Source organism: Babylonia areolata, chromosome 16 (genome assembly GCF_041734735.1).
Source record: "Babylonia areolata isolate BAREFJ2019XMU chromosome 16, ASM4173473v1, whole genome shotgun sequence".
Classification (NCBI taxonomy): Eukaryota; Metazoa; Mollusca; class Gastropoda; order Neogastropoda; family Buccinidae; genus Babylonia; species Babylonia areolata.
The window spans coordinates 11,617,850-11,645,770 of record NC_134891.1 but is presented as its reverse complement, the minus strand read 5'-3'; the positions used below and the strand labels follow the sequence as shown (position 1 = coordinate 11,645,770).

Genomic DNA, 27,921 nt, shown 5'->3' with positions numbered 1-27,921 from the left:
GGGCGGGAAACAAAAGAGACGCCATTTTGTGTGCTTTAGTTTCCTGGAATAATGTGGAAATCTTGTGCGTTTTGCAGTAGCAGGCCACCCGATTGAAATCAGTGTCGATTAGAAATGTTTTGTACATTTTTGCAATACCAACAGTGTTTGTAATCTTGAGTAAGTTTCAGCTGTTGATTCTTTTGTCAAACCCGTGTGTGAATTTGTACATGTTGTCAAGGTTTCACATTTTTGTTTTGTATAAACGCAGATACCAGTTAGATTTTAACATTACTGTATATTGCAAATCATTTACTGTCATTCGGTCTTGCTGTCTGTTACATTCTTTCTCCAGAAACTATTACACAAAATGGGCAAAAGGCACCGAAACGCGCATTTGCCGGGCTTCTCTCTCCATGTTGCCCGCGTCATCCGAAAACGAGGTCACAGATTGAACGCTTTCGTCGATGAACGAGACGTCGTGAATGAAATTTTCAGCTTAAAATCTGCTTGAGATAATGACATTTTATTGCCTTGTTAGTTTAGTAATGGGTAGATTTCATTGCGTATTGCGTTCTGCCATTTGAGAAAAAAAGTGAGACCGAATCAGTCCACTGACATTGGCCTCGCCGCAAATCTCGACGACAGACTCGTCCGAAGTGGGCGTGACCTGCCATGTTTACCGAAGTCGGGCAGTCGCAATCTGTCGGGCACTCGTCATCTCTTCCTGTTGGAGGCACGCTCGTCGCTGTTATCAAGCCCTTTGATTTTTTGGATTTTAAGAAAAATTCGCTATTCATTCCGACGCTCGTAACGGAGATCTATGATCAACCATAGCGCACTGGCGTCCATATTGTTCGTTCCTACGGCAACCCCGATGCACAACCTAAAATTCGGCACATAAAGTGGTACACGCATCATCTGTACAATCTCTTCAATAAGTTGTATTTCATTTGATGTAAACATTTTAACTTTTATGTTAAAAGTATCGCACAATTTAAAAGATGAAATTGTCTTAAGATACTTTATTCAATATAAATGTTGACTGATTTAACAGTGTTGTTGATGTAAGGGCATGGAGGTGAAGATGGGGCAGGAGGGTGGGTTGGGGAGTGGAGTGGAAAATGCTTTATATATATATAAAATTAAAAAAAAATGCAAAGAAGATGACTAATGCTCTGACTGCACACTTGGTACTTAATTTTCACTGATTCTTGAGCTCACCATCATCAAACTGCAAAATAAGTTGCATCATCATTAATCTTTTGGTCTGAACTGTTATGGATCTTAAGGTATATATATATATAAGAACCAACCCAGAGACCTTATGTCATACATTTTGGCTTGCTTTAATTGGATTGAGTTTGTGTGCCCATGATCATGATCTGTCAACATGTTATGCATATTATGTGTCAAAGATGAAATTTATTGTTGGCATTTACTGGGAAAATGATAAGGGTTTGCGTCAGTGGCTGGCCATGATAACACTGCTACAGATATATTGAACAGAGTGGTGCCAATATAGACCTTATGCATATGGTGTGCCTTGATCTAACAATAATCATCTTACTAAACAGAAATGCTTGGTTTTTTTAAACAAAAGTGCTTCTGCAAGTTCTTTTGTACAGATCCATCCCATACAACACACAAAATTTTACAAGTATGAGAATCAAGCAGTGTCTCACTAAGTGTATTATTGACTTTGAAATAGAATGTTCTTACACACATATCACTGCATTACTACTCACCATCTCATCAGCTCCGGTCATCAGGTGATGACTGTCTCTTAAAAGTTTCCTCCTGCAGAACCAGATCATATGGAAAACGCACTTGCTCTTTCCAGGCTTCCTCCACATGGAACTCACTCCTGTTTCCTGTACTTGAAAGCTCATTTATTTCCAGCCATTCATATGAGTAAATAACTCCTAGTCTTCACTGTTATGTTTTAGTCAAGTTTTTACCTCTGTTTTTACTATTTTTAAATGTACACATCTTCGTATGCCTTGAACTTCCAAGATGTGTGTGTGTGTGTGTGTGTGTGTGTGTGTGTGTGTGCATCTTGTGTGGAGTGGGTGTGGGTTTGTGGGTTGCTTTTGGAGCAGTAGGATTTGTGGGTGCAGGTGTATTTGTGTGTTTTTAATATGCATACGTCATTGTATTTTTCATTGTTAGTGCCCAGGGCTTTTGTTACATTAGATTGGGTGTATCAAATGTCCTTTTATTATTATCATTATTATTTTAGATGTATGTGCTCATTCACATACTTTGGAACAGAATGACCAAACAGGGGTATTAACATTGCATGCATGCATTCACGTACTGAAATGATACACACCCCCACATGGATGCGCACACTGACATATATGCATACACACATTACCACTGCATGGTAACCCCACGCACCAAATGATTAAAGTTGAGAAAGATTACTTTATTTTATTTATTTATTTTTAGGTACTGGGTATTTAGCTTGCTTTAATGTTCACAGATATTTTGGAGTATTTTCTTTATGCCCAGTTCCATTTGTATGGTTTTTTTATGTCTTTGAAAAAAAAATTGAACAGGTTACACCTAATCAGTATTGTAATTTGAATGATGTGAACTTGTCAAAGTGTATTTTGAAAAAGTCACACTTAACCTGTAGTATAATTTGGATAATGTGAATTTGTCATGCTGTATATTTCCATTATCTTACAATTCATTTTCATTAAATATGTGACAGGTTGAACTACAGAGTGGTCACTGAAAGAAGGCAAAATGTTTTACGCGCACTTCGTGCTGAGCAAGAAAGGGCCACTAGCCCGCATCTGGCTCGCAGCTCACTGGGACAAGAAGCTGACAAAGGCTCATGTGTTTGAAACCAACATTGACAGCAGTGTAGAAGCCATCCTCAAGCCCAAAGTAAGTGCTCTGTTTTCATCTGTTACTGATTTCAAATATCATCTGGGGATACTTGATAATTTCTTCTTCAATCAATATCAACTAAGGGGCTTTCAGTTAAGTATCATTGTTCCATTTCCAGTAAATATTTATCAAAAAAAAAAGGAAAAAAAATGCAATCGCACCTCTGTAAAAATTACAGTTGTTTGTTCAGTTTTCTTTCATGGCGGTGAACGAGTGAATCTTTTATTTTTAAAACGTCCTTTCAGATTAGTAAGATTTAAGAAGAAACGTCATTTTTTGTCCATTTACATGAGCAGTTATGATGTCAAGAAACGAGAAATCAAAAACAAACAATTATTTAAACAGATTATAATGATAGCAATAATTTTCAGCAAGGTCTGATGACTAGTATTTATTTGTAACAATGAAGCGTAGGAGGAAACTTCTACTAATTGTTATCCTTGTCAGCACTGTAAAATCTTTTACCTTCTTATAATTCAGTGAATCCACCCCCTCAAGATTTTGAATTCCTTACATTGTTTATTCTCAAAGACAAATATGCATGGTACGGATGTATATAATAACCTTTGGATAATGAAAATTGATGATTAGTTCATACAGATGTGTACTGTTGTACAGTAAAAGTGTATCATAATACATTTTGTCTCTCTGAGTGAAAAGTCATGTCACTGAGTGATTGACATTTGGACATGCAAATATGTGTGTTTGTCACATTGTGTAAATGAAAACTGAGGCACACCTGATGTGACCCTTCCTTTTCATGACTGTACAGCTTACAGTTACAGGTCAAACTGGGTTCTCACTGATGTTGACAAGTAGTGTCAGTTGTCACACAAATTAACAGTAACTTCACAACAGTTCCTATTGATATTTTAATTCTGATATTTTCAGTGAAATTAAAAACAATAAGCATAATAATGATTATAATGAACATTTACTCAGCGCTTTTTCTCAATCAGAGCTGAAAGCGCTTTATATGATATATATATATTGACTATAAATAATTAAATGACAAAATGATAGGTAGTTTACACAAATTTCAGACGGACATCATATCATCCGCCTCACTTGCTCTGTCCCTCACACAAATGCACGCACGCACGCGCGCGCACAAAGCATCCACTGTCAGGCTTTGGCAGTGCTTGTTGCATTCTTATTTGAATTGATAAAGGCGTAGTAAGCTACCCATATTTAAGTGGTATGAGGTCAGAGTAAATAATGATTCTGAGACATGTTGCTTTCTCTAAACGATATCTGAAAACTAGATTTCTTTGTCCTGCCATGCACCCACTTTGTAGGTTTATTCCTTCCACTCCTGACAGCTTGTCATTTGTCAGTGAAGATAGAGTAAGTGTGGTCAGGCAGAATACAAAACAACCATGTCTGCTTTTTCAGTGGGATCCAAGAAATTTTATCAAAAGCTTTGCTTCCCAGAATTCTGTTGGGATTTGGAATAGTGTGAGTCTGAGAGCGCATGATCCTGTCATTCATGTGCAACTTCTCGTCAGGGATGTACATGGAATGGCATCTTCTTGGACTTTGGGAATTGCTTTGTTTCACTGTCTCTGTTATGATTATTGATTACTGACCTAAGTTTATTTGATTGATTGTTCACGACAGTATTTGACTTCTAGATCAGATCAGTGGTAGTGTTATTAGATTTCATGGTTTAGGTAACTTGCATACTGATCACATTGCTGTGTGTTAAGTGGTTGACGTGCAGTCTTTGATCGAAGAGTGAACAGTGTTGGCCTAGAGGTAACACGTCCGCCAAGGATGTGAGAGAATCTGAGCGCGCTGGTTCAAATCACAGCTCAGTCGCCAATATTTTCTCCCCCTCCACTGGATCTTGAGTGGTAGTCTGGACGCTAGTCATTCGGATGAGACGATAAACCAAGGTCCCATGTGCAGCATGCACTTTGTGCGCGTAAAAGAACCCACGGCAACAAATGGGTTGTTCCTGGCAAAATTCAGTAGAAAAATCCACTTCACTAAAAAAAAAAAAAAAAAAAAACTAAAAAAAACTGCACTCAGGAAAAAAATACACAAAAAAAAGAAAAAAAGGGTGGCGCTCTCCCTGGGGAGAGCAGCCCAAATTTCATACAGAGAAATCTGTTGTGACAAAAAAGAGAAATACAAAGGCAAACACATTTCACAAAACAGGCAGCAGTCCTGCAATGAGTGATGGAAAAGTTTGAACATGTGTGTGCTGTACCTGTGTATTTTCCAAGACACATTAGCATAGTTTTCCATCAACATAATTCAGGGTTTGAACTTGAGTTTAGCTTGAAGCATTCATTTTTTATGTGTTGTTTGTGCAGGTAAAGATGGCACTCAGGACCTCTGGCCATTTGATGTTGGGAGTTGTACGAATTTACTCTCGCAAAGCCAAGTACTTGTTGGCGGACTGTAACGAGGCATTTGTCAAAATCAAGATGGCATTCCGACCGGGTGTGGTTGACCTGCCTGAAGAGAACAGAGAAGCTGCAGTTGCTGCCATCACTCTTCAGGAGAACTTCCATGACTTTGAAACAACATTAGCTGACTTGGAGTAAGATTTCTTTTTTTCTGCAGTGATAAACAGTGCAATTCATTCAGGAATTTGTCATTGCAGCAGTTCACATTGACATGTTTAGTAACAGCTTAAAGTGTCATAAAATTTAGTTTAAGTTTTTTATCAGGCTAACAGAGCAGCAGATTGAGGATGTTTTCAGTTTGTGAGGGTTTTGTTTGTTTTGGTCATCATCAGTTGTTTGCATTTTTGGTTGGTGGGGTTGTTTTTTTTTCCTCTTTTCTTTTTTTTCTTTTTTTGTCCTATCCCCTTCTTCTCTGTCCTTTAACGTGTATTACTCCTGTGGCGTCAAACCCAGTTCTTTTCTACAGAACCAGTTTCAAACCCATGTTTTCATAATTCCTATCATTCTCCCAGTTGCAAGCAGTCACATCTTCATGGGGAGCACTCAGTGTTGGACCACAGAGAGGTCACTCACCATTGGTAGAAGTAGATATACACTGTAGCCACATGGCTTATGTTGTTTGCTTGTGCCTGTGTATCTTTCAGTATAGATATATGCATGTTACCACAGGTCTGTGAAGCACTCTTTTTGTACTCTTAGTTGGGTCCAGTTCATGAGAGTCTAAAAAGTAGATAGCAAAAGGATCTGGTTTATGTGCTCAGTTTGTATTTTCCTGACCATACATTTCATTGAAGGAACAGGCATAGACAGACATGTAAAAAAAAACAACAACAAAAAAACCCACTGATCAATTATCTGTTGTTAATTTTTCTCATAATTTTGGGTGATTGGGCAGTCTGATTTCTGCGTCCATTTTCTTTTCTTTACTGATACTTTTTTTCCGTTTTTTGACAGGGACATAGATGTGCAGGCCCAGTTTTCTGTCAACCAGAGTCGACCAGAAGAAATCACTATGCGGGAAGATTTGGGCTCCATTACTCTTATGGGAGATGATGGTTTCGGTAAGTTGGTTTTTTTTCTGATAAAATGCTGGATGGGCTGTTTTCCAAACCACTAATTGAGCATTTGGGAATTTGGCAACATAGCTAATGGCTTTGAAGCAACTGTTTTTGAAGGTTTCACTTGCAGTTGTGGTTGCTTTCATTGTTGTAAATTATACAATTATACACACTTGAAACATGAACACATACTTCATGCATCTTTTGTCTATATCTGTTTTGTTACTGGTTGGCCCAGATCTTTTAACTGCTGTTAGCTGTTCTGTTAAAGGCTGAAAAGTTGAAACTTAAACTTGCTGACAAACTTACTGGTTTTACTCCTCCATTGGGTTTCTGTTGAACATTACTTTTATCTGTGTAATACATTTTATATGATTATGCAGAATTGCATGATTCATTTTTTTGGTTTTTTTTTTTTTTTACTTCTTTTGTTTGACATATTTGACTTCTTTTGTTTGACCAGAATGTTGATTGATATGAGTCAATCTGTTCATCAGGTGTATTTGCTGGATTGCTTTATTTGATTTTAGATATTGCATATTACAGAAGTGTGCAGAGAATCAGTAAGATAACTGGTTTGAATGAACTTACATAAACAGAAAGATTATAGGTTTGATTGATCTCCCATCAACAGAAAAGTTTATAGGTTTGAATGACCTTCCATTGATAGATTATAGGTTTTAATAATCTTCCATTGACAGGAAGATTTTAGGTTTGAAAGACCTTTGATTGACAGAAAGATGATATGTTTGAATGACCTTTCATTGACACATTATAGGCTTGTTGAATGACCTTTCATTGACAGATTATAGGCTTGAATGACCTTACATTGATTACAGTTTATTGTCATTGATTACAGTGTATTGTCACTTAACACAGATGATCTACAGGACGAGGACAGTTTTGGAGGAGAGGTAAATGAAGATGAATTTACGCTCATTATCCACGGCTTCAAAACAGACTTCAAGAATCATCCATTGGATTTCTCTGTCATCTTTGACACACTTGACACCAATCTGAAATGCCTGGGATTCAACTCCGCGCCTTGGACAAAACAGAAGGCAGCTGATGAATACCCCAAATCCAGAGTACAAACTCGCATGGATAGTGGTGTTGATTTGACTGAAGACCTAGAATTGTCTCCCATGTCTGTCTGTGATACAACCACCACCTTGTCTTTGTGCTGCAGGAGGGATCCTCAAAACCCTCTTTCACCTTGTGATAAAAATGAACCTTTCAGCCCTAGAAAGAAATGTATGTGCTGTGCATGCCTTGGTAACATGCATCATAGTAGGTGGGGCTTGGTCACACACAAGTCACCACTATCTCCAACATCCCCCATCAGCCTTGCAGCAGAAAAGAGAAACTCTGGGTCTGTGAAAGTTTGTAGTGAGTGCATGAAACTGCAGGATAGGGCCTGTTCAGTGCACAGTAAACCCCCTCAGTTCTCAGGGAATAAAGGAAGCTGTTATGACACTGACATTCCCGGTGGCAGCTCCAATCAGAACAGAACACTTGTTCGCAACTTAAGCATGCAGGAGAGTGCTGCAATAGAAGCGGGTATTTTTGTTACTTCTCCCATATCGATCACACACAGCCTTGAAAGATCAGACACTGGCCCACCAGTTTGCTCCAGGTGGTCAATGCGTTCTGTGTCCAGCTCTGGCTATGGCAGTGAGATCCACCGACTGAGCTCATGCGCGTCTGATCGGGAAAGTGTTTTTTCTGTCAGCACCAGTATTGACTCAGAGTTGCAGCAAGCTCAGGACGGCATGCTGTCCTCAAAGCACAGCGAAACTGAAAGCAGCAGAATCCCTTCAACAGGCAGCAGAGATGTGGTTTTGTGCAGCAGTAATCCAGATTTTTTCATCCCTGATGATGAAATTGATCCAGTTTCAACCATTACCAAACCTAAACCTCAGGAACTAGACAGATGTCATGAGAAGTGCATGGATGAGCCAGATCAAGAGAATGTTGATGACTGCCAGGAAAATGTAGAAGATATGAATTGCATGAATTTGACTACTGCTGCAAAGGACACTGCTGAGAAAACCAAGGTAGATGATGCAAGTTGTGTAACTTTGAACAAAGCACCAAGTGAGGATCAGTGTACAGAGGCTGTTGTAGCTAGTCCCATGAGAGTGACGACAGCACTGAACAAGGATCATTGTGGAAAGGCAGTAGAAGCTGTTCCCTGTTCTCCAAGTGAAGCTATAGAGGCCATTACAGCTGTCAGCATGACAGCTCCTGAGATGCCCTCTGGATCCAGCACTGGAGGTTTAGACAGCGGTCTTGGTCTCATGAGTGACCCTGGCTATGAAGAGGATGACACTGAGTCAGGGATATCAGAAGACATGGGCTCCGATGTTGATAGTCATCTTGACGACCTTGACCCACACCCTCATGCTTCCAGCCCTGGCCCTAACAACCGGAAGGGTAAGAAGTCAACTTTCGTGGGGTCAAAGGTTGTTCTCTATCCTTCCTGTCTATCAGGCGTTACCTAACAGAACTCTAACCAAGCAAGATTCCAATTGGAGTTCGCCACGTTGCATTAACTTTTGTTTAAACGCAAACTTTGTTTTATTAACATCTTTTTTTTTTTCTTTTTTCTTTTTTTTTTTTTTTACATGGTGTCCAGTTTTGCTGATGTTGAGACACTGTAAATGGCTGAATGTCCATAACATTATCTGATGTAAAAAGTGTTAATCTGGTGCACTCTGTTGCTCCCTTTGACCCCAAAGTTGACTTCTACCCAAAGATGAATGTGATATATTCTTTTTTGGTTTCATTTTGTTTGACATGATATGCAGTTCAAGTGGGTGGAAAGTTTATCAAGTGATATGAAAAATTTTGCAACACAACATTAAGAAATATGGTATTGAAAATCATACTTGACACAAAATGTGAAATTTTCATTTTATGTATTTTAGGCATGGCTCCAATTGGGATTTTGTTTATTTGTTGTGGGGAAACTGGGAGTGGAGAAAATTTGCAATTCTTTCTTTTGTTTGCTTTATTTTCAGACTCTGAAATTACACACAGATTTCCTTTTCCTCCTTGCATCACTGTTTTAATATTTATTTAGGGACGTAGAAATTACACTCACACACAGATTTCCTTTTATTTGTTTGCATTGTCATTTTAGTCATTATTCAGGGATGTGTATTTTTTGAGTGAACTGTGATAAAATTTATAAAGTGTATACATGTGTGTTTGATGTATAGAATCAAAGTGCTGCTAACAGTCAGAATCATTGTATGTTTTCACTGTCCAGCAAAAGTAGTAAGTACATATTCGTCTTCATCCTGTAAAATTCTTATTTGTGCTGTAGATATTTCAGGACACAGTTGCAGCAGTTAACAGTGTTACTGATAATTCATGAGTTCTTGGAAAATAGAGTGGGATATTTATATTAGTGATGCAGTCAAACAGCTTGATTGTTATGCTTAACAAAAAAAATTCACACGGTTCCTGAACATGGCTAATTGGCTAATTCTCCTCCATGGAGGTGATGAAAGGTTTCAAAGCACAATGATTCAGATGCGCTCCTGTTGGTATATTGAATACCACAGATTCAAATTATTTGATTTTGAACTTTTGGATATCAACTGCTTTTTGTGATTGTCTTCACTTTCTTCTTCTTTTTGTTTTGTTTAGGAAGGTGGTGGTGTCCTTTTGCATTGTCATGATTGTGTTAGATAATGGTAATTTTTTTTTACACTTTTACATGTTTAACCTTCTATTCTTTCTATATTTTTGTGTGATTTATGGTGAAGGCTTTTAACAACTGTTAAAAAGAAAATAAATTTGACTATTAACTGTTTCATTTGTAAAATTTGAAATCAGCTTTCAAAGGTGAAGTTGTCTTTTAAGCTCAGTGAGCAGGTTGTCTGCAGAGATTGGTGAATGATTTAATTGCACTTACTTTGGTCATGGGGTCAGTAATGGCCAGTGCTTGCTTAGGTTGTAATGGTCACAGTTTCTTGAGGAGAGAAGCTGAACGTTGTATGGAGTTGTTAAAGTTACTTGAAGCTTGCCTTGTCTGTGGTTTAGGCTTGTGTTTTTTTGTTTTGATTGAGCCATTTCCTTCCTCACTGCCTGTTTGGTCACTCCTCATTTTCTTCTTCTTCAGCAATTTTTGGCGGCAACTCCCACTTTCACTTGTATGGAGAAGTGGGCGGGGTTTTTTTTTCATGTATGAAAGCACAGTCCAAGTTTTTCAACATTACTGTCATCCTTTAAGACAAGTTCTGGCTCTGGTTGTACACTATGCATTTGCTTGTACAGAATGTGGTCTGTAAATCTGATTGGTTTCCAGATAAATGGACACTACCGGTTTTGTCTTTGTTTGCTTCTTTCTGGCAGACTGTCTAAAATTAGTAAAAATACCAGCAGACATTAGTGCGCAACTCACTCATTTGCACTGGTGACTTTGTTATGAAGAAGTACATTCATGTACATGCATGTGCATGCACATGTTTAGGCCCACATGTGAGAATGAATATTATTTTCATGTATTTTTTAAGATAGATTTGGTTTTGTTTCATCTTTTTTTTTTTTAACTTCCATGTGCATAAAACGCACAAACTTGCAAAACGACAAACACTGTTAAAATGTACACGTCCACTTAGATAAGCCGTGCAAGAGTTTCAAACTTGGCTTGTGCTAGACTTGACTTAGATCAGCCATGCAAGAATTTCATCAAACTTGACTTGCGTTTGACTTTACATAGATCAGCCATGCAAGAGTTTCAAACTTGGCTTCTGCTTGACTTGACTTAGATCAACCATGCAAGTTTCAAACTTGACTTGTGCTTGACTTTGATCAGCCATGCAAGAGTTTCATCAAAGTTGACTTGCGTTTGACTTGACTTAGATCAGCCATGCAAGAGTTTAACTTGTGCTTGGCTTGATTTAGAACAGCCATGCAAGATTTTCATCAAACTTGTTCTTGACTTGACTTAGATCAGCCATGCAAGAGTTTCAAACTTGACTTGTGCTTGACTTGACTTAGACCAGCCATACAAGAGTTTCAGACTTGATTTGTGCTTGACTTAGACCAGCCATGCAAGAGTTTCAAACTTGATTTGTGCTTGGTTTATGCTTGACTTGACTTAGATCAGCCATTCAAGAGTTTCAAACTTGATTTGTGCTTGACTTAGACCAGCCATGCAAGAGTTTCAAACTTGTGCTCGACTAGACTTGACCAGTGTTTGATCAGACTGGACTTGTGCTGCAGGTGATGTTGGATTTGACGAGAGAGAGATCCTGCGGGACACCTCCCATCTGGAGGACCCACTTTACAAGACCACAGACATGCAGGGTGAGACGTCAGTGGAGGACCACGGCAAGACGCTCACCGCCACCGATTCGTCCAATCAGAAAACCATGGACATTGATCTGGAACCTCCTGTTGTCGAGGACGGCTTTGGAGATGACGTTGGCGGTGGATTTATGGGTATTTAAAAAAAAAAAAAAAAAAAAATGTGTTCCTACTTTTATTTATATTCACATTTGATTTGGATTGGTTTGTTTTGTTGTTGTTGTTTTTTTTTGTTTTTTTTTGAAATAATGTTTTCCCAGATTTTATGTTGTTAGTTGAATCTGTTATGTGGTTAACAACACTAAATTTCAGCTTTAAAAAATCTACAAAACTATGATTTAAAATCCTAGCTAATAGTTGTTTCAGCATCAGATGGTTAACTTGTAACAAGACACATGTTAACTTGTACAGTTGTAGCAAGAAACATGACTGATTGATTTTTAAATTCAGATCCTATATATCTTTTTACTGTTCTTGACTGATGCTTGAAATGCCAAGGTCATTGAATTGAATGTTTATGAGCATTAAGTTAGTATTTATGAATAAATAAAAGATTTTTTATTTATAATTCTAATGAAAAGAAAGCCCTTCCAGTGTATACATTTTCTTCAGAGGTTTGGGATGCTTTTTTTTATGGGGTGGGGGGAGGAATAGAATTTGATAAAGAATAGTTTTGACTATATATAACAAAGTTTTGAAAGTTTCCGCAGTTTTGTGGTGGAAGCATTCGATATCAGGCAGTGAAACGGGTGTCAGTAAAAATTCTGTTTCATTTTTGAGAAAAATGGGGAAAAAAACCCTTTCATTTATATCAGTTAATGATGCCTGTATATGTGTAGTTCAAAAGAATATCAACAATTTGTTAATATCTTTTTATTGTTTCATTTATCGTCCTTTCTTTTACCCGTATTCCAGTTGCAAGTTTTTGTTAACAGTTTATTGTTATGAAGCATGCTGTTTGTTGAATGTTAGATGCTGGAGGTGATGATGACGACGATGATGATAATGACGGGAATTTTGGAGATGTTGACCAAGACTTTTTTGGTAAGCTGTAGCAGAAATTATTAAAAGATAATACCAAAAAGAGCTGAAATAAAGAAATGAATAATATGGATGCAGACATATGCACACACACACACCACACACACACACACACACACGCACACACGCACACACACACACACACACAGAGGTATCCTTTGATGACAGTTTTCAGTTAAGAAAATTTCAATATTAATTGTCTTTCAAGGCGTATTTTTGTAAGGGTATTTAGAACATTGAGTTGGGTTGTTTCTTTTATTTTGAAGTATTGATATATGACCTTTTGTAAATATTTCAGTGTATATTTGCTGACCGTTAGATCTACATTTTTCTAGAGTTGAAATCATTTTTATATGAATTTCCAGAAACTTATGATTATCATTTGTTTTTTTTATGCTTAGCTTGATTTAATCATCTTGTTTGAAGTTAGACAAGACAGACTAATCAAGAGAAGGGGAGGAATAAATATGTTGTGTAAATAAACTTTTCACTGTACATGTAGGGCCTTCATTTTTGTTTGTTTGTTTTTTGTTGTTGTTTTTTTTGTTTGGTGGGTTGGGAGGGGATAGAGGAGAGGAGAGGATTTTTTTTTTTTTTTTGGAAGTAAAGCATCAAGCATTTAAACGAAAAGTAGTAACAGCACTTAATCCTGTGGGGTTTTAATTTTCTCTCGCATTCACTATCTGTCTCCATTTGTTTGTGCCCAAAACATCTGTTTTGTTGTGTGTACTTTTGTGCTGAAAGACGTGTTTTCAGATGGGTTTTAGTTATATGCTAATTAAAAAAAAAAAAAAAAATTAGTGATGGTGTTTTGTTGCTTGTAGGTCAGTGGGGTGAACCCGGTGGTCTGTTTGAAGACACCCCCATGCCAGAAGTTCCTATCGCACAGGATGTGGCTGAGACCGCTGCCACTGTCAGTAAGCCACCTGGTAAGACTTATTTTGATACTTTGAAAAACTATTGCTGCACTTGTTTCAGTTCTTGCATCCATAGCTATGCCCGGAGTCATTCTGTCACAGCGAATGCTGGGTTTCCACTGGAGAAATGTCAGCGTTTGGCTGCCATGAAGTCACTCACCAGAAGAGGGCCTGTGCTGTTGTGAAGTGACTTCAATGTCTTTTGTCTATAATTATCTTTTGTTTCATACATTTGTGAGGTTCAACACAGTGTTTATCAGCGCTGCTTTTTCATGCCTCTTTCCACCACTGCCAGCAAGGGGCTGGGGCTTCTGATGTTTTAAACATTTTGTAGAACCCAGGACTCCTTTGATAAATCAGCCAGATCCCAGACTACCTTCAGAGTATTTTTGTAATGCTGTACTTTCTGATTAAATCTCCATCATGACATGCACACAAAAGGCTGGCATACCTGCTGGTTATGATAGTCTTGTTGGTTTCTTGATCAAGAAATGGTGGAGGGAAAGAATTCTTGTTCTAGCTGGTCATCCTTGTGTCAGAGAAGCTCCCATACATGTTTTTTTTAGTGTTTTTGGTTGTTTGTTCTAGAAATGCACATAGCTACCATACATGTGCACGCGCACACACACACACACACTCACACACAGGGAGTAAAGAGAAAAATCAAAGTAAACCCTTTCTCAGTATTTCGTTTTCAGAGTGTATGTGTTTGTTCTAGAAATGCATGTAGTTATCGCACACACTCACACACGCACACACATACACACACACAACACACACACACACACAACACACACACGCGCGCACACACACAGAGAGTAAACAAGAAAACTGAAAGTAAGCCCTTTAACAATATTTCATTTTCAGAGTGTGTGTTTGTTTTTGTTGTTGTTTTTTTTCTTTTGGTTTTTTCTTTGTATGATGACTGTGTGTTGGTGGATAGTTCTTCATTTTCTCTTCCTTTCTGGTTTTTTTCTTACTGTATGGTTTGAAACTTTGTTGTTGTTGTTTTTAAAAATTTCCGATGAAAAATCTGCATAACTGACTGGGCAGAAGAGGAGAAGGAAGTCCCAGCAGAAGCTGCCAGCGAGGCAGAGGAGACAGCCCCTCTGCAGACGGCCAGCGCTTCCACCATATCGGGGGTTGAGCAGACCACTCTGGTGCACAATGAGGAGGAGGCCTTTGCCCTGGAGCCCTTGGACGTCACTGCCGTTCCTGGTAAAGACATAGCAATACTTTCTTGTTTGTTTGTTCGCTGCTACCATTCACCTCCGCCTGCAGAGAAAACTATTTCTTAAATGTATGAAGACTGTGTGTGTGTGTGTGTGTTTGTAAGAAATGTAATAGGTGTAGTCTTTGAATCTGTTTTATGCTTTTGTGCGACAGATCATTGTTTTTTTGTAAGTTATTGTGTTTGTGTATGTGTTTAATGTTTATTGAAAAGCGCTTTCAGCTCCCTTTCAGAGAGGAAGGTGCTCAACAAGTATCCATTATTAATTTTTTTTTTTTTTTTTTAATAGATTTTTGTTGTTGGTGTTAACCTGTTTTGAATTTTTGTGTGTGTGTGAATTTATTTTTTTGTTGGTGGTGTTAACCTACCCTACCCTTTCTCCTTCTTCTTCCTAACCTCCTCCCCTCCACAGCCCCTCCCCCCCCCTGCCCTCCCACCCTCCCCCCCACACACACACCTCCCCGTCCCCCTTCCATCTACTCCCATGTTACGTTTAGCATGGTTAGCAGGTGAAGTGTCCCTGGAATTTTAGTGGCACATGGTGCTGCACAGCCTGGCCAAACCTTGCCCCCATTTATGTACAGTATAAAGTAGTTAACACAGTGAACTGACCCAGAAAGAAGGGAATCTAGTTTTGAGTGAGATCTCATACCTGTTGGTACGGATGTTGATTGCTGAAGACCATAATTATCTCCTCTCCATTAAATAGCGTTTCAGATTTTAAATAGTATTTGGTGCTGAAATAGTCAGCAGGTATTTTATTCAGACAATTTCTTTCAGAAAAAGGAACCAGGTGTTCATTTTCTGATTTGTATCTAATCATGCATATTAAATAGCATTTCAGATTTTGAATAGTATTCCGTGCTGAAACAGTCAGCAGGTATTTTATTCAGACAATTTCTTTAAGAAAAAGGAACCAGGTGTTCATTTTCTGATTTGTATCTATTCATGCATATTGAATATATATATATAAACTATAAGATGACATCATCCAGTTGTCAATTAGGAGGAAAGTAACTGCATGTTAATTTGTAACATGATTTGATCTTATCTGTACATGTATATTATGATGTCCTTGACAGAAAACTTGGCTTATATCAAATCTGACATGAACTTACAGCTGGGCCAACAGCAGAGTGAGAGCTATATGATCAATGCTTTCTCCTCTGCAATGAGAAATCATTTACAGCTTAGATTTTTAATGGACCATGACTCTCAAATTAGGAATTCATTTACAGCTTAGTCTTTTGTGAAGGACTAAGACTCGAACTGGGAGGCAAGATTTTACTCTCGGCGCTGCAGCCTTGGAGTCTAGTTGACCTTTGGGGTCATCCTAACACTCACTGTCTTACAGCCCACTTGACCAAGAGAGTAGGGATGCTACTCTGGCAAGACACTCTCCACTATAATCAAATTTTAGCCCAGTTAGTTGGGACAGCAGTTGCCTCCTCTGCTGTTCTGATGGTCATAGTCGAACACAAATGACTCATACGCCTTGCAGAATACATATAGAAAACAGAGTGATTTATTATCTCACCAATAGAAATTCATGTACGGTGACTGACTGTCATACATGTACGTCTGTACCAGGAGGAACAGAAAAGAAAGGCAAAAGAAAACGCAAGCTGATCGTGGATGAGCAGAAAGGCATCCCCAGCGAAACGATGAAACTGCAGCTGTCTGACACCTCTGACATTGTCACAACACTGGATCTGGCACCACCCACCAAGAAGTTGATGCACTGGAAAGAGACCGGAGGGGTGGAGAAACTGTTCGCTCTGCCAGGGCGACCCATCGTATCCAAGAGCACTGGCAAGGTGGGAATTGTTGCAACGTTTCCGGTAGTGACTTGCATGTGCGAGCGTGTGTTGATTATCATGAAGAAAGCCTTCACTTTGTTGTTGCATCTCAGTTTTTCATGTGCCACCAGTATGTTATGGTATTTCTCTGAGTATTTCTAATGTGAACGATTTACCTGGGACTGATGCTTTTTACTGTCGTAGCACAGGAATGATGTTTCTTTTGTTCTTGTCACTATGTATGTGGGTTTGTTTGTTTTTTAGAAAGAGGGGGATGATTCTTTTAGAACAAAGGAAAAAGAAAATAGTTATGCTCTTGTGAGTTGATTATATATCTAATGATAACTAGATATAGAGCAAGTGAAAAAGCTGAAAATTAGATTTTGATGTAGACAGAAAAGCATTGTCAATATAAAAAGGAAAAAAACTTACATATAAAAAAAAACAACAACATTTTGTTTTAGTTTTTCATAAGAAATTGTTCATCCCTGTGATACTGGATGTTTAAAAGATTCCACTAATAAATGACATCTTCAGACTTCCTTGCTCACCATTTTTACGTGTTGTGTGTTGATTTCATCCTGCACAGGTGTACATTCTTCCATTGAGGTGGAGAGACCAGCTGTGGTTGAAGTGTCTGTTGCTGGCCTTCCTTGTCTTACCTGCTTCATTTCCCTTCCCTGCGTTATCTTTGAGTGAAGGCTGGCAGCTTGTACATTGACAGTATTGTGTGTTGGTGTACAGGTTGTGCGTTTATAGTGGTGTGTATTGGTATGTGGACAGTTTTTCAGAAAGGTTCTGATGACCAAAGTGAAGGGTGGCAGGATGTGTGCATTGACAGTGGTGTGTGTGTGTGTGTTGACGATGATGCATCTACAGCATTGGGTGTTGGTGTGTGGGCAGTTTTTCAGTAAGGGCCTGCTGACCAAGCAAGTGAAGGATGACCTGGAGGCAGAAGATGCACAGTTACCACAGCTGGCCGACCTGGCTGCCCCACCACCCTCACAACCACCACCACCACCCTCACAACCACCACCACCCTCACAACCACCACCACCACCCTCACAACCACCACCGCAGCCAGAAGTCATGAGGCAGGAAGACAAAACAGGTGACCGCTTGATTCTTGATTCACTTGTTTTTGTTTTGTTTTGTTTTTTCTCCATTTTAGTTATGTTGCTGCATTGAAACAGGTGTATCTTAGCCGACACGGTCTTTCAGCCAAAGCTAAAACTGAGAAGAATTTGTGTTGACCAGGCTCTGCCCAGTTTGAAACATTGCACACATAATGGTTAGGCTGACGGACTCCAGTTTCTTGTTTTTATTCCAGTGAGCTTATGATTAAAAGTTATGAACAGATATTGTTGGCAGTTTTGTATACTGTAAATTATGCAGATAATTTAAATGGTTCTTGGCAGTTTTAAATACTGTAGGATGTATGCTGATAATTGTATGCATTCTCATCTTACTGGGCACACAGCACAGAATGTTCAAAAAGTGAGTTAATTGGATAGTCAGTGAACCTGGGGATTTTATTTTCACTAACACTTGATGTTGTTCATTTTGTGTCATTTTCAGTGGACGTTTCACGGCAGTCTGAAATGAGCACAATTGTGGAGGAGCCATCCGATGCTGCCGACACTTCCGCCAACGTCAGTCGGGCCACAAGACGTAGTGAACGTTCTCTGCCAGACAAATCCTTCCCTCCCAAATCCCCGCGGCGCTCAGTACAACCGGAGCCTATAGCTCATCTGGAGCCGGAGCCTGTCCCGGCCCCACAGGACACCTTTGCTCAGATCCCGGACGGGATTGTGGACAACCCCACAGACCCCACCACCATAGAACCGACCATTGGTCCCAACTTGGACCTGGAGGGGCCGCCGTCTGTTGCTCCCTTCTCTGTGCCTCCTCCCTCCAATGCCCCTGCGTCTGTTGGACCTCCCATGCCACCAGTGAGTGCCTTGCTCTGTTCTGTCTTATCTATCCTTCATGTGTAGTGGTGTCATAGTGTCTGTGTTGTTCTCTTCATTCTGCTATCCTTCATGTGTAGTGGTGTCATAGTGTCTGTGTTGTTCTCTTCATTCTGCTATCCTTCATGTGTAGTGGTGTCATAGTGTCTGTGTTGCTGTCTTCATTCTACTATCCTTTATGTGCACGGTGTCATAGTGTCTGTGTTGCTGTCTTCATTCTACTATCCTTCATGTGTAATGGTGTCATAGTGTCTGTGTTGCTGTCTTCATTCTACTATCCTTTATGTGCACGGTGTCATAGTGTCTGTGTTGCTGTCTTCATTCTACTATCCTTCATGTGTAATGGTGTCATAGTGTCCGTGTTGCTGTCTTCATTCTACTATCCTTTATGTGCACAGTGTCATAGTGTCTGTGTTGCTGTCTTCATTCTACTATCCTTCATGTGTAATGGTGTCATAGTGTCCGTGTTGCTGTCTTCATTCTACTATCCTTTATGTGCACAGTGTCATAGTGTCTGTTGCTGTCTTCATTCTACTATCCTTCATGTGTAATGGTGTCATAGTGTCCGTGTTGCTGTCTTCATTCTACTATCCTTTATGTGCACAGTGTCATAGTGTCTGTGTTGCTGTCTTCATTCTACTACCCTTCATGTGTAGTGGTGTCATAGTGTCTGTGTTCTCTTCATTCTACTATCCTTCATGTGTAATGGTGTCATAGTGTCTGTGTTCTCTTCATTCTACTATCCTTCATGTGTAATGGTGTCCTACTGTCTGTGTTGCTGTCTTCATTCTATCCTTTATGTGTAATGGTGTCATAGTGTCCGTGTTGCTGTCTTCATTCTACTATCCGTCATGTGCACAGTGTCATAGTGTCTGTGTTGCTGTCTTCATTCTATCCTTTATGTGTAATGGTGTCATAGTGTCTGTGTTGCTGTCTTCATTCTACTATCCTTTATGTGCAGTGGTGTCGTACTGTCTGTTGCTGTCTTCATTCTACTATTCTTTATGTGTAGTGGTGTCCTACTGTCTGTGTTCTCTTCAAGCAACACACTTTTCCCAGGGAAAGCAGACCCTATTTCACTCAGAGAAATTTGTTGTGAGAAAAAGTAAGTCCGCATATTTCACTCAGAGAAATATCTTGAGGAAAAAGTAACAAGACTAGTGAAGTGTACTTAACTGTCTCATGTGAGAAATTACATTGTTGCCTCGTAAAAAAATAAGTAAATGAAACAGTTACACATTTATCATTTTTAGAAAAATCCCAGCTAGTCATTGAGATGAGACAATAAACTAAGGTCCCTTCTGCAGCATGCACTTGGCGCACTGAAAAAGAACCCATGGCATCATAATTGTTGTCCTCTGGCAAAATTCTGTAGAAGAAATCCATTCTTATAGGAACACATATATATGCATGCACTCGAGGTCTGGTTTAGCATGTTGGCTCATGCTTCCGGTCAGACTTCTTCCTAGTTGATGTGGTGCAGCGTTTATGGATTTGCTCTAACGGATCGATGTCTTTTTTGGGAAATTGAAAGTGAAGGACTCCATAACCGTGTGTTGCAGACGTTTGAAGATCTGGAAGACCACCTGGACGCAATGCCGGAGAACGAGGAACAGGACGAGAAGCGAGTCAGCAAACGTACTCAGCAGATGCAGTACGTCCTCAAGTCGGCCTTCACCTTCAACGAGCAGCTGTCCTTCAAAGACATGACACGGAACCTGAACCGCAAACAGGTGACCTCGCGCTTCTACACCTTGCTGGTGCTCAAGAAACACCAGGTGGTTGGGGTGGAGCAGCAAGAACCGTTCGGGGACATTCTTATAACGGAAGGGCCAGACTTTGGTCGTGACTGTTAGTTCTGGTGTCACTCTCCACCACAAGGTGGCACTGTCGGGACTGTGTGTTCACCTGGGGGTGGTTCTTCAGGGCAACATGCTGTTGAAGACTTTGCTCCCACGTGCGTGTTTAATGTGCCCATTTATTTATTTGAGTGTGAAAGATGAGGACATGTATTTCTGTTTGAAAGTGGAACTGTATTGTACAGAGTGTAAGCTGTTCAGATGTTTCGGGAATGTTTGCTTTCTTTATTCTTACTTTCTTCATTTTTAGGTTCCAAAAACAACAAAAACCAATTTAACATTTCTCCAAAAGCCTGTTTCTAGACTGCACAGGTGAAGCTGAGTTGTTAATCACGTGCAGTTTATTGTACCAGCTCATCTTGTATTCATTCAAACTGTTCGGTGATTAACTTGTGATCCAGTGCTGTGGACTCCTTCACCAGTATTGCTCATCTTTGATCAGACACACACAAACCTTGTTCCTTTCAGAATATCAGCCTTAGATGAAGAAGAAGAAAAAAAAGAGATAAGTGCAGACCTGCTAACCTCTAAGTAGACTTGAAAGAAGTATTTTCATGATTTGATCGCAGCAACCCATAGTCTGACAGTCTCAGCACCAAAACTCAATTATAGGCCCACTGGCATTGTGAGGTAAGGAAATAGAGGCATTGCTGCATTCTTCCCCTCTCAGCTTGTGACGTTCTTTTTGTGCACATTTTCTTCAAGACAAGATGCAGTACTGGAGGGAAGTGAACTCAGAGGAAAATGAGGAGGGAACAGTTTAATTCTCTGGAATGGATGTGGAGAAAAAACTTAGCCGTATAAAGAGCACAGGATCAGGAGTCAAGATGGCTGCCGGAAAAAGAGAAAGCTTGTCAGGGATACAGAGGGGAGGTAACCTACTTCCGGGAGGTTATCGGCCATAGCTACTTTCATTTTCTCCGCATAGGCAGGTAGTAGTTTGCACAGGACAGGAATCGGATTCCCTGCTGGAGTCTGCACTGGTAGGTCACGGTAAGTATGTTAGATAAACGTAATTTTAGGAAAAAAAATTCCTGTCTGAGCTCTGTTTGGCTCAGGCCAATTACAGCTGTAGAATGGAAACTTCTATTGGTTGAAAGTACATCATCACATATGTGATAGGCCAAGTTACTGGCCACCTTCTTCCCTTTTGTGAGAGTTCAATTTGCTCACAGTATCGATTGATTTTATCAAAGGGATAATATTTTATCAAAGAGAAAAGAAACTCAGCTTGATTTTTGCTACTTCAGCATAGTGTTTTTATCGCGAATGTAGCAGTTTGAAGCTCATTGCAGCATGCTACACACAAACTGTTGTAGTTGCAGGTCTGCAGGTGGTATGCTTTAGTGACTTTTCATTTTTGTTATTTTAATGCCAGTTGTTTTGAGAAAGTTTTCTGTTCATGCCATTTTTGTCCAAGTGAATGAATTAAAACAAAGATATGTATGTTGATAGTCATACATTCTGCATTTGACATGTGCAATTTTACCATGAGATTTGTTAGTTTGATTCATGTTATTTGCCTCTTAAAGAAGATACATCAGTTATTGCTGGTTTTACAAGGTACAGATGTTCATTGAAACTGTAGATAAGGATTGTGAACAGAGTTATTCAGTACAGTGTCAAATTACATGGAAGGGATGCAGGAAATATAACATGTTCGCTTCCGTTTTTGTTGTTGTCATAAACAGCAGTCTGTATTCTGTTCATGTATCTTCAGTGTCTACATGGTGCTCTTATGTTTACTTTTTCTCATTTTGCATAGTCAGCCCTCTCCAGATGTGTACATTATCTGTTAAATGTGACATCCAGGCAGCATTGAGTATTGTGGAGATTTGACAGAAGCACAGTCTTCTTTGTTTCTGCGTATGGTATTGGTATTGGACAAAACTGAGTTGTCGCGTTCTTGGTGTTCACGTTTTCTGTCAAAGGGTTCAGGTGATAAGCTGTTTGGCGTTTGTCAGTAAGATGTCAAGTGCAGTGTTGTATGGTCTGACCAGGGCCAAGGATTAATAGTTTTTATGACACTTTTGCCAGCTTGTTGTTCAAGGGAGTTGTACACATAATTCTTTTCTACTATTTATATTTCAGCCCATTTTTGTTGATGCAGTGTTGTTGGGAAAGATGTTCATGCCGTCAGTTGTGTGTACAGGTCATTGAAAATTTCAGATCTCTCATCGATTTGTTTTCTTTATTTTCTTTCTTTCTTTTTTTTTCTTTTGCTTTTTTTGCACATTGTAGGTTCTGTGTTGTTGGGAAGGAATCAAACTCTGTCACTGAGCTTGTTTCATGAACCTGTATTTTACACATTGTTGCTTTTTTGTTGATGATGTTGGCAACATGTGTTCTTGGCTTATTGTGATGTAGTGATCTCTTGTTGGTTAACACTCACTGTGTAAAGATGTCTGTGTGTGATTCTGTGTAAACAGGGCGACCGGGCTTTACATCAACAGTGGGTACAGAGGCATTGTGTGTGTAAATGCAGATTTGGAAAGATTTGAGTTTCACTGCTAGTCTTTTTGAGGACCATGTACAGTGACCTTGACCATGCCCAGAAATTTAGTGATGGGTATTTTAGGCAAAGTGTTGAAATATTTAGTTTGAAATGGAGATGTTAGAAAATCAGAAAGAGTGTGATTATGTGACACTAGATAGGCTTGAACTGAAGTCAGGAGATATCAAATGAATTGTGTAATATAGTGTTGTCACAATCAGATAGGTATTGTTCAGTCTGAAATAAATGGGTGTCTGCAGAGAGGTCTCTTTTGATTATTCATCAGTATTGACTCTGCATTGCAAAGTTGTTTTTGCAAATGGCATTCAGATTTCAGTAACACCTGTATTCAGTTAGAGGTACATGGTCAGAATCATGGAGACTGGAGCTCACTTTATGCAGGAGCAATTGAAGAGTAAATTTTCCATTCATGAATCAGTCTCTGACATATATCAAAACCCTTAAGGATGCCCCATACGGCCAGCTTGGTGCAGACAACATCCATCGTCATCTGTCTTTTTTTGTCAGTCTTTATTTAAAACAATCCCCACCCTCACCCCAAAGAAGGCAGATTGAAGAAACAGTTGAACAGGACTTCGTATCCACTGGTTTTATGAAAATCTTGGTGAGAACAACAGAAAAGAACACTGAGAGTAATCCATATTCATTGTCAACTGGCAGTCATTGTGCGGAGATATGTGTTGGCAGAGATTCTCCTGTACATTGCTTGCAGTTGGTGTGTGGGCATCAGTGTAGACTTAACGGACTATTTTGCAGATTGGTATGGAGGTCCTTTTGTTGTTTTAGATGGAAATCTGTACAGTTATAATGTTTAGACATATTTCAGTTTGATAACTGACTTTCACAGTGAAAATGTGTCCCAGTGCTGCTTGATGAAGTTGTGTTGGTCTGTGTGGATTCGCCCAGTTATTGTGAGTGTGTGAGATAAAATATACACTGTACATTTGTCATGACCGGCACTGACAAAATGCAGAGCTTCAGAACCATGTGCAAGTTTCCGTTCATCACTTGGCCTGTCAGAGAGGCTGAGTCCGTGTAAGAGAGGGCAGTATTGTGCAGGTTTTCATAGCTGTTCAGCGTGTACACTAGTTAGTCCAGCATTGCTGATGGCTTTGTTTAATGGCAGGTTCTTTGTTTTGTGATTGGTGGGTATGTATTGTTTCTTCATTGTCTGGGAGTGGGTATGTATTGTTTCTCCATTGTCTGGGAGTTCTGGTGAGTTTAATTTGTTAGTTCTGTGTCGCCCATGGTGAAGGGAATGATGCTGTGTGTATGAAGAGAATACTTGTGTGTCGATACTGGATCATATGAAATGTCCTTTGTCAATCACAATTAGCATGTTGCACAACTCTGATAAATATCCTTTCTCTCTTCTCTTCCCTCTTTCAGCATTTTGTGGTTACGTTGTGCTGAAATCCTGCAGGTATAATTCTAGTTTTTAACAGTTTGTATTGTTAAGTTTATCAGAGTAACACTCAATAAGGTAGTTGATATGTGGAAATGTTAATAAACCCATCAGACGAAGAATGTAGGAGAGAGATGATGACTGTACCAGAACGAGCCATGGTACTAACCAGAAGATGGATTGTGTAGATCTTATCCACAACAGGTTAAAACCATCAGTAATTTCATTGCTTTTGAAGTCACACACAAGCAAAATACCTCCAGTGAGCAAGGTTCAGATTTAATCATTTTCCCCCAAAAAAAAACTGCAGAATGTTAAGAGAAAAACGTTTGGGAAACAGTATAATTTTGGTGTAAGCCAAATGGGGTCATTATTAGTCTATACATTCCATTTATGCTAACAAGGAGAATGATTTTACTTTTATTGGTAGTTGTTAGTCTGTAGATTCCATTTATGCTAACTTGGAGATTAATTTTACTTCTTTTTTTTTTTTAATTACACACAGGAATGTCAACTCTGACCCTAGCAAAGGAAATGTTATCAACACAGACCTGACCACTAGAGAAAGATTTTGTCCCATTACAATAATTTGTAAGTGTAGTGTAAATCCATGTCATACTGACCAATCCACTACGAAATCTGGAAGGGAAAAAAAACAACTGATCATCTGTCTCAAACCAGTTTGTCTCCTCCCCTTTCCTTTCAGCTGTCAGAATTTTGGTCTCTGAAAAGTGTACATTGAGAGAAAGCAGTTATGGTGTGGGTGTTGGCACCTTTTCTGAGTGTCCATCATCCATCTTCCTTCATTGACACATGAATTCAGTTTTAAATGTTGTGTACTCTTCTTGGGCTGTATGTGTGTGTTGTCTCCGCTGGACTTCAATTCAAATCACTGTCCAGTCTGGTAGGCACTATGTTTTCCAGTGATCTGATGCCAGAACAAGCACACAGGTACTTGTGTGTGTGTGTGTTGCTTTCTGGTAATTATCATACTGTTCCCAAAGTAGAGTGTTGTTTCTATCACTGCCAGAGAGGATAAAAAACATCACCCATTGCCTGTCTTTTGCTCTGCACACTGTATTAAGATTGTATGTCATTTATTCCCCCCAAAAGTTGGACTGTTGACAAGGAAGCGATAAATTAGTTCCAACTAATTGTCATTGATCAAATCCTATAGACAGTACTGTTAACAAGGAAGTGTTGAATTTGTGTTAACTCATCACTTTGGACTTCGGTTTGCTGCATGCATTCTTTAAAAAAATATTTAAAAAAATAAAATGGAGCATCTGTTGAAAGTGCAGGTACAAAAAAAAGCACAGGTGTACATTGATATAAAATTTTCAAAGTATGAAAATAATTCAGTCCTCAGAACTGTTGACTCTGATAAGACGACTTTAATTCGAACATAATTTGTAAGTAATTGTTACTGTGTTTGGTATAAATATGGATGTTCTGCTACTTGGTTTGTACAGAAAACATGTAAATTTCAGGATCATTTTCAGTGGAACCGTTCATTTTCAACTTGTAAAACATGCTCAGTAAGCAAGCTGAGAGTGGGTTCAGTGTTTTTACCATGCTGCAACAGAGTGGAATTCAGATTTTGTTATCGTAATTATACTATGTTATGGATGTTTCCTTGAACATTTGTGAACAAAAATATTAAAGAAATGGCCTTTCCAAAACAACCTAGATGTGTGTGATATCTTTTATTGTTTGGATATGAAACAAGTTTATTTTAGTTTTTTATGGGCGGTTGTGAATTTCACATGAACAAATAATACACACACAAAAATACAGAACACATATGTGCTTGTGTCTAAGTGTACCTCACACATAAAAGTGTGTGTCATGATGTGACCTTTTTTTTTTTTTTTCAAGAAATATAACATGATTTGGTTGAGAGGTGACTGGTGGGTAATGAATAAAAGCACTTGTTCTATAGATTGACTTTACTGCCCGCAATGGACAGCATTTTTCCATTTCTTGTGTGCACAATAACTTGATGATCGAGGATGCATTACAGACATTTACTATTTAACTGGGCACAGAGTAACACAACTTGAATGAAAGTTATATTTCATATACTGTTAGTATGAGGGTTCTTGGAACTGTGGGACTTATGAGACAGTGATAGAGACTTCACTTTTGAGCAAAAAGGGAATGGGCTTTGGCTGAAGTCCTTCCAGAAACTGTGTTGCATTTGTATGTCAACTTCCATCAGAGTTGGTGAAGAGAAAGCATGAATAAAAAAAAATTTAAATTTTTTTTTTTAAAAGTGACGACTTGTGAGCCAAGAAATGATCGATCATTCTCACAGATTGTGATCGATCATTTCTCACAGATTGTGATCTTGACAAAACATGGATCCTTTCTGAAGATAGTGATCTTGACTTGAGGTCAAATTGTGAATCGTTGAAACCATGTTTGACTCGTCAGAGATTATTTCCACTGATTTTTAGACTATCATTTCACGGAATAAAATCAGAAATAGAATTATATTTTTGGAAACAAAAACATACACTCTTGGTGTTCTGATCCTAAATGGTGGATGTTGGACACAACAGTACACACGAATACCAGTACACACGAATACCAGTGGAAAGGTGAACATGGAAGCTACAGACTTAAAACACAGAACCAGCAGCTTGTTTTTACATGGTTCACAAAATGCAAAGGACAACCAGCTGCTTGTTTTTACATGGTTCACAAAATGTTAAGGACAACTTGGGAACCGTTGCTGTCTTCTCCATGGGGCAATGTGAAATGGTGCTGAATTTCCTGCAAACACCAGTGAGTGTGACGTATGGAATGAGCACCATTCATAAACAAGTGTTTTCTTGCACATGCACTTCCATTTTTTTACGATGAATAAACACAACAATCGTTTATAAACCATTGATAAACATAACATTTTCGGCTGAAACATATTTCAAAGACATCAAGTTGTTCATAGATACATATGTGCCTCAAACAGCCATTTAGTGTCTTCAGCATCAGGCCAGTGGTGGACCACGTGCAGTGTGCATAATTAAAATCTTTAAAAAAATTTTTTTTATGAAAATGTAATGAAATTTCCTGCCTATAATCTGACCCATGCGTCTAATAGGCTGTATGCGCCCCATCTGTGTCTGAAAACTAAATTCTGACAACCATGAGCAGCCTGACACGACAAACTCAATATATGAGAACATTGTTGATCACAGTTAACGCTCACAATCATGCTGAACAGCGACACTTCAGTCTTAACACTTTGATATGACACGGTTCATGTTCACTATCGAATCAAATGGAAACCAAATCGCATACTTCAGAAACTTTCAATTGAACGTGATCACAGTTCATCCCAAGGCCATGAAAAAGATGTCTAAGATGGGGATAAATTTATGGCGTCAAATTTGAGGAATTGGAAGTGAACTGATCGTTTTTTGAAAGTTAAGCAGAACACAAAGCAAAATGGCAGACGGGGCTGAAAAGCAGGGCTAGCAGACTGGATTCTGATTGAAC

At 39.0% G+C, this 27,921-nt stretch overlaps 1 protein-coding gene across 2 annotated transcripts; it reads left to right on the top strand.

Moving 5' to 3' along the window:
• Window positions 1–26,016, top strand: LOC143291152 (double-strand-break repair protein rad21 homolog). 2 transcript variants are annotated; one of them, XM_076600832.1, is made up of 13 exons: window positions 1–159; window positions 2,702–2,880; window positions 5,205–5,434; window positions 6,255–6,361; window positions 7,238–8,794; window positions 11,597–11,815; window positions 12,653–12,724; window positions 13,546–13,650; window positions 14,692–14,856; window positions 16,460–16,686; window positions 17,572–17,779; window positions 18,247–18,620; window positions 20,201–26,016. In XM_076600832.1, the coding sequence occupies exons 2-13, from the start codon at window positions 2,737–2,739 to the stop codon at window positions 20,492–20,494; spliced, it is 3,702 nt and encodes a 1,233-aa protein (XP_076456947.1). In that variant the 5' UTR covers window positions 1–159; window positions 2,702–2,736; the 3' UTR covers window positions 20,495–26,016. The 2 variants fall into 2 exon arrangements, with proteins under 2 accessions (XP_076456947.1, XP_076456948.1); XM_076600833.1 differs by lacking the exon at window positions 7,238–8,794.
• The last annotated feature ends 1,905 nt before the right edge of the window (window positions 26,017–27,921 follow it).

Bases quoted from the DNA above. Each gene is read 5' to 3' on its own strand.
- LOC143291152 (XM_076600832.1), top strand. From the start codon at position 2,737: ATGTTTTACGCGCACTTCGTGCTGAGCAAGAAAGGGCCACTAGCCCGC. The intron at 2,881-5,204 runs GTAAGTGCTCTG...TTGTTTGTGCAG, and splicing joins AAGCCATCCTCAAGCCCAAA to GTAAAGATGGCACTCAGGAC. The intron at 12,725-13,545 runs GTAAGCTGTAGC...TGTTGCTTGTAG, and splicing joins TGTTGACCAAGACTTTTTTG to GTCAGTGGGGTGAACCCGGT.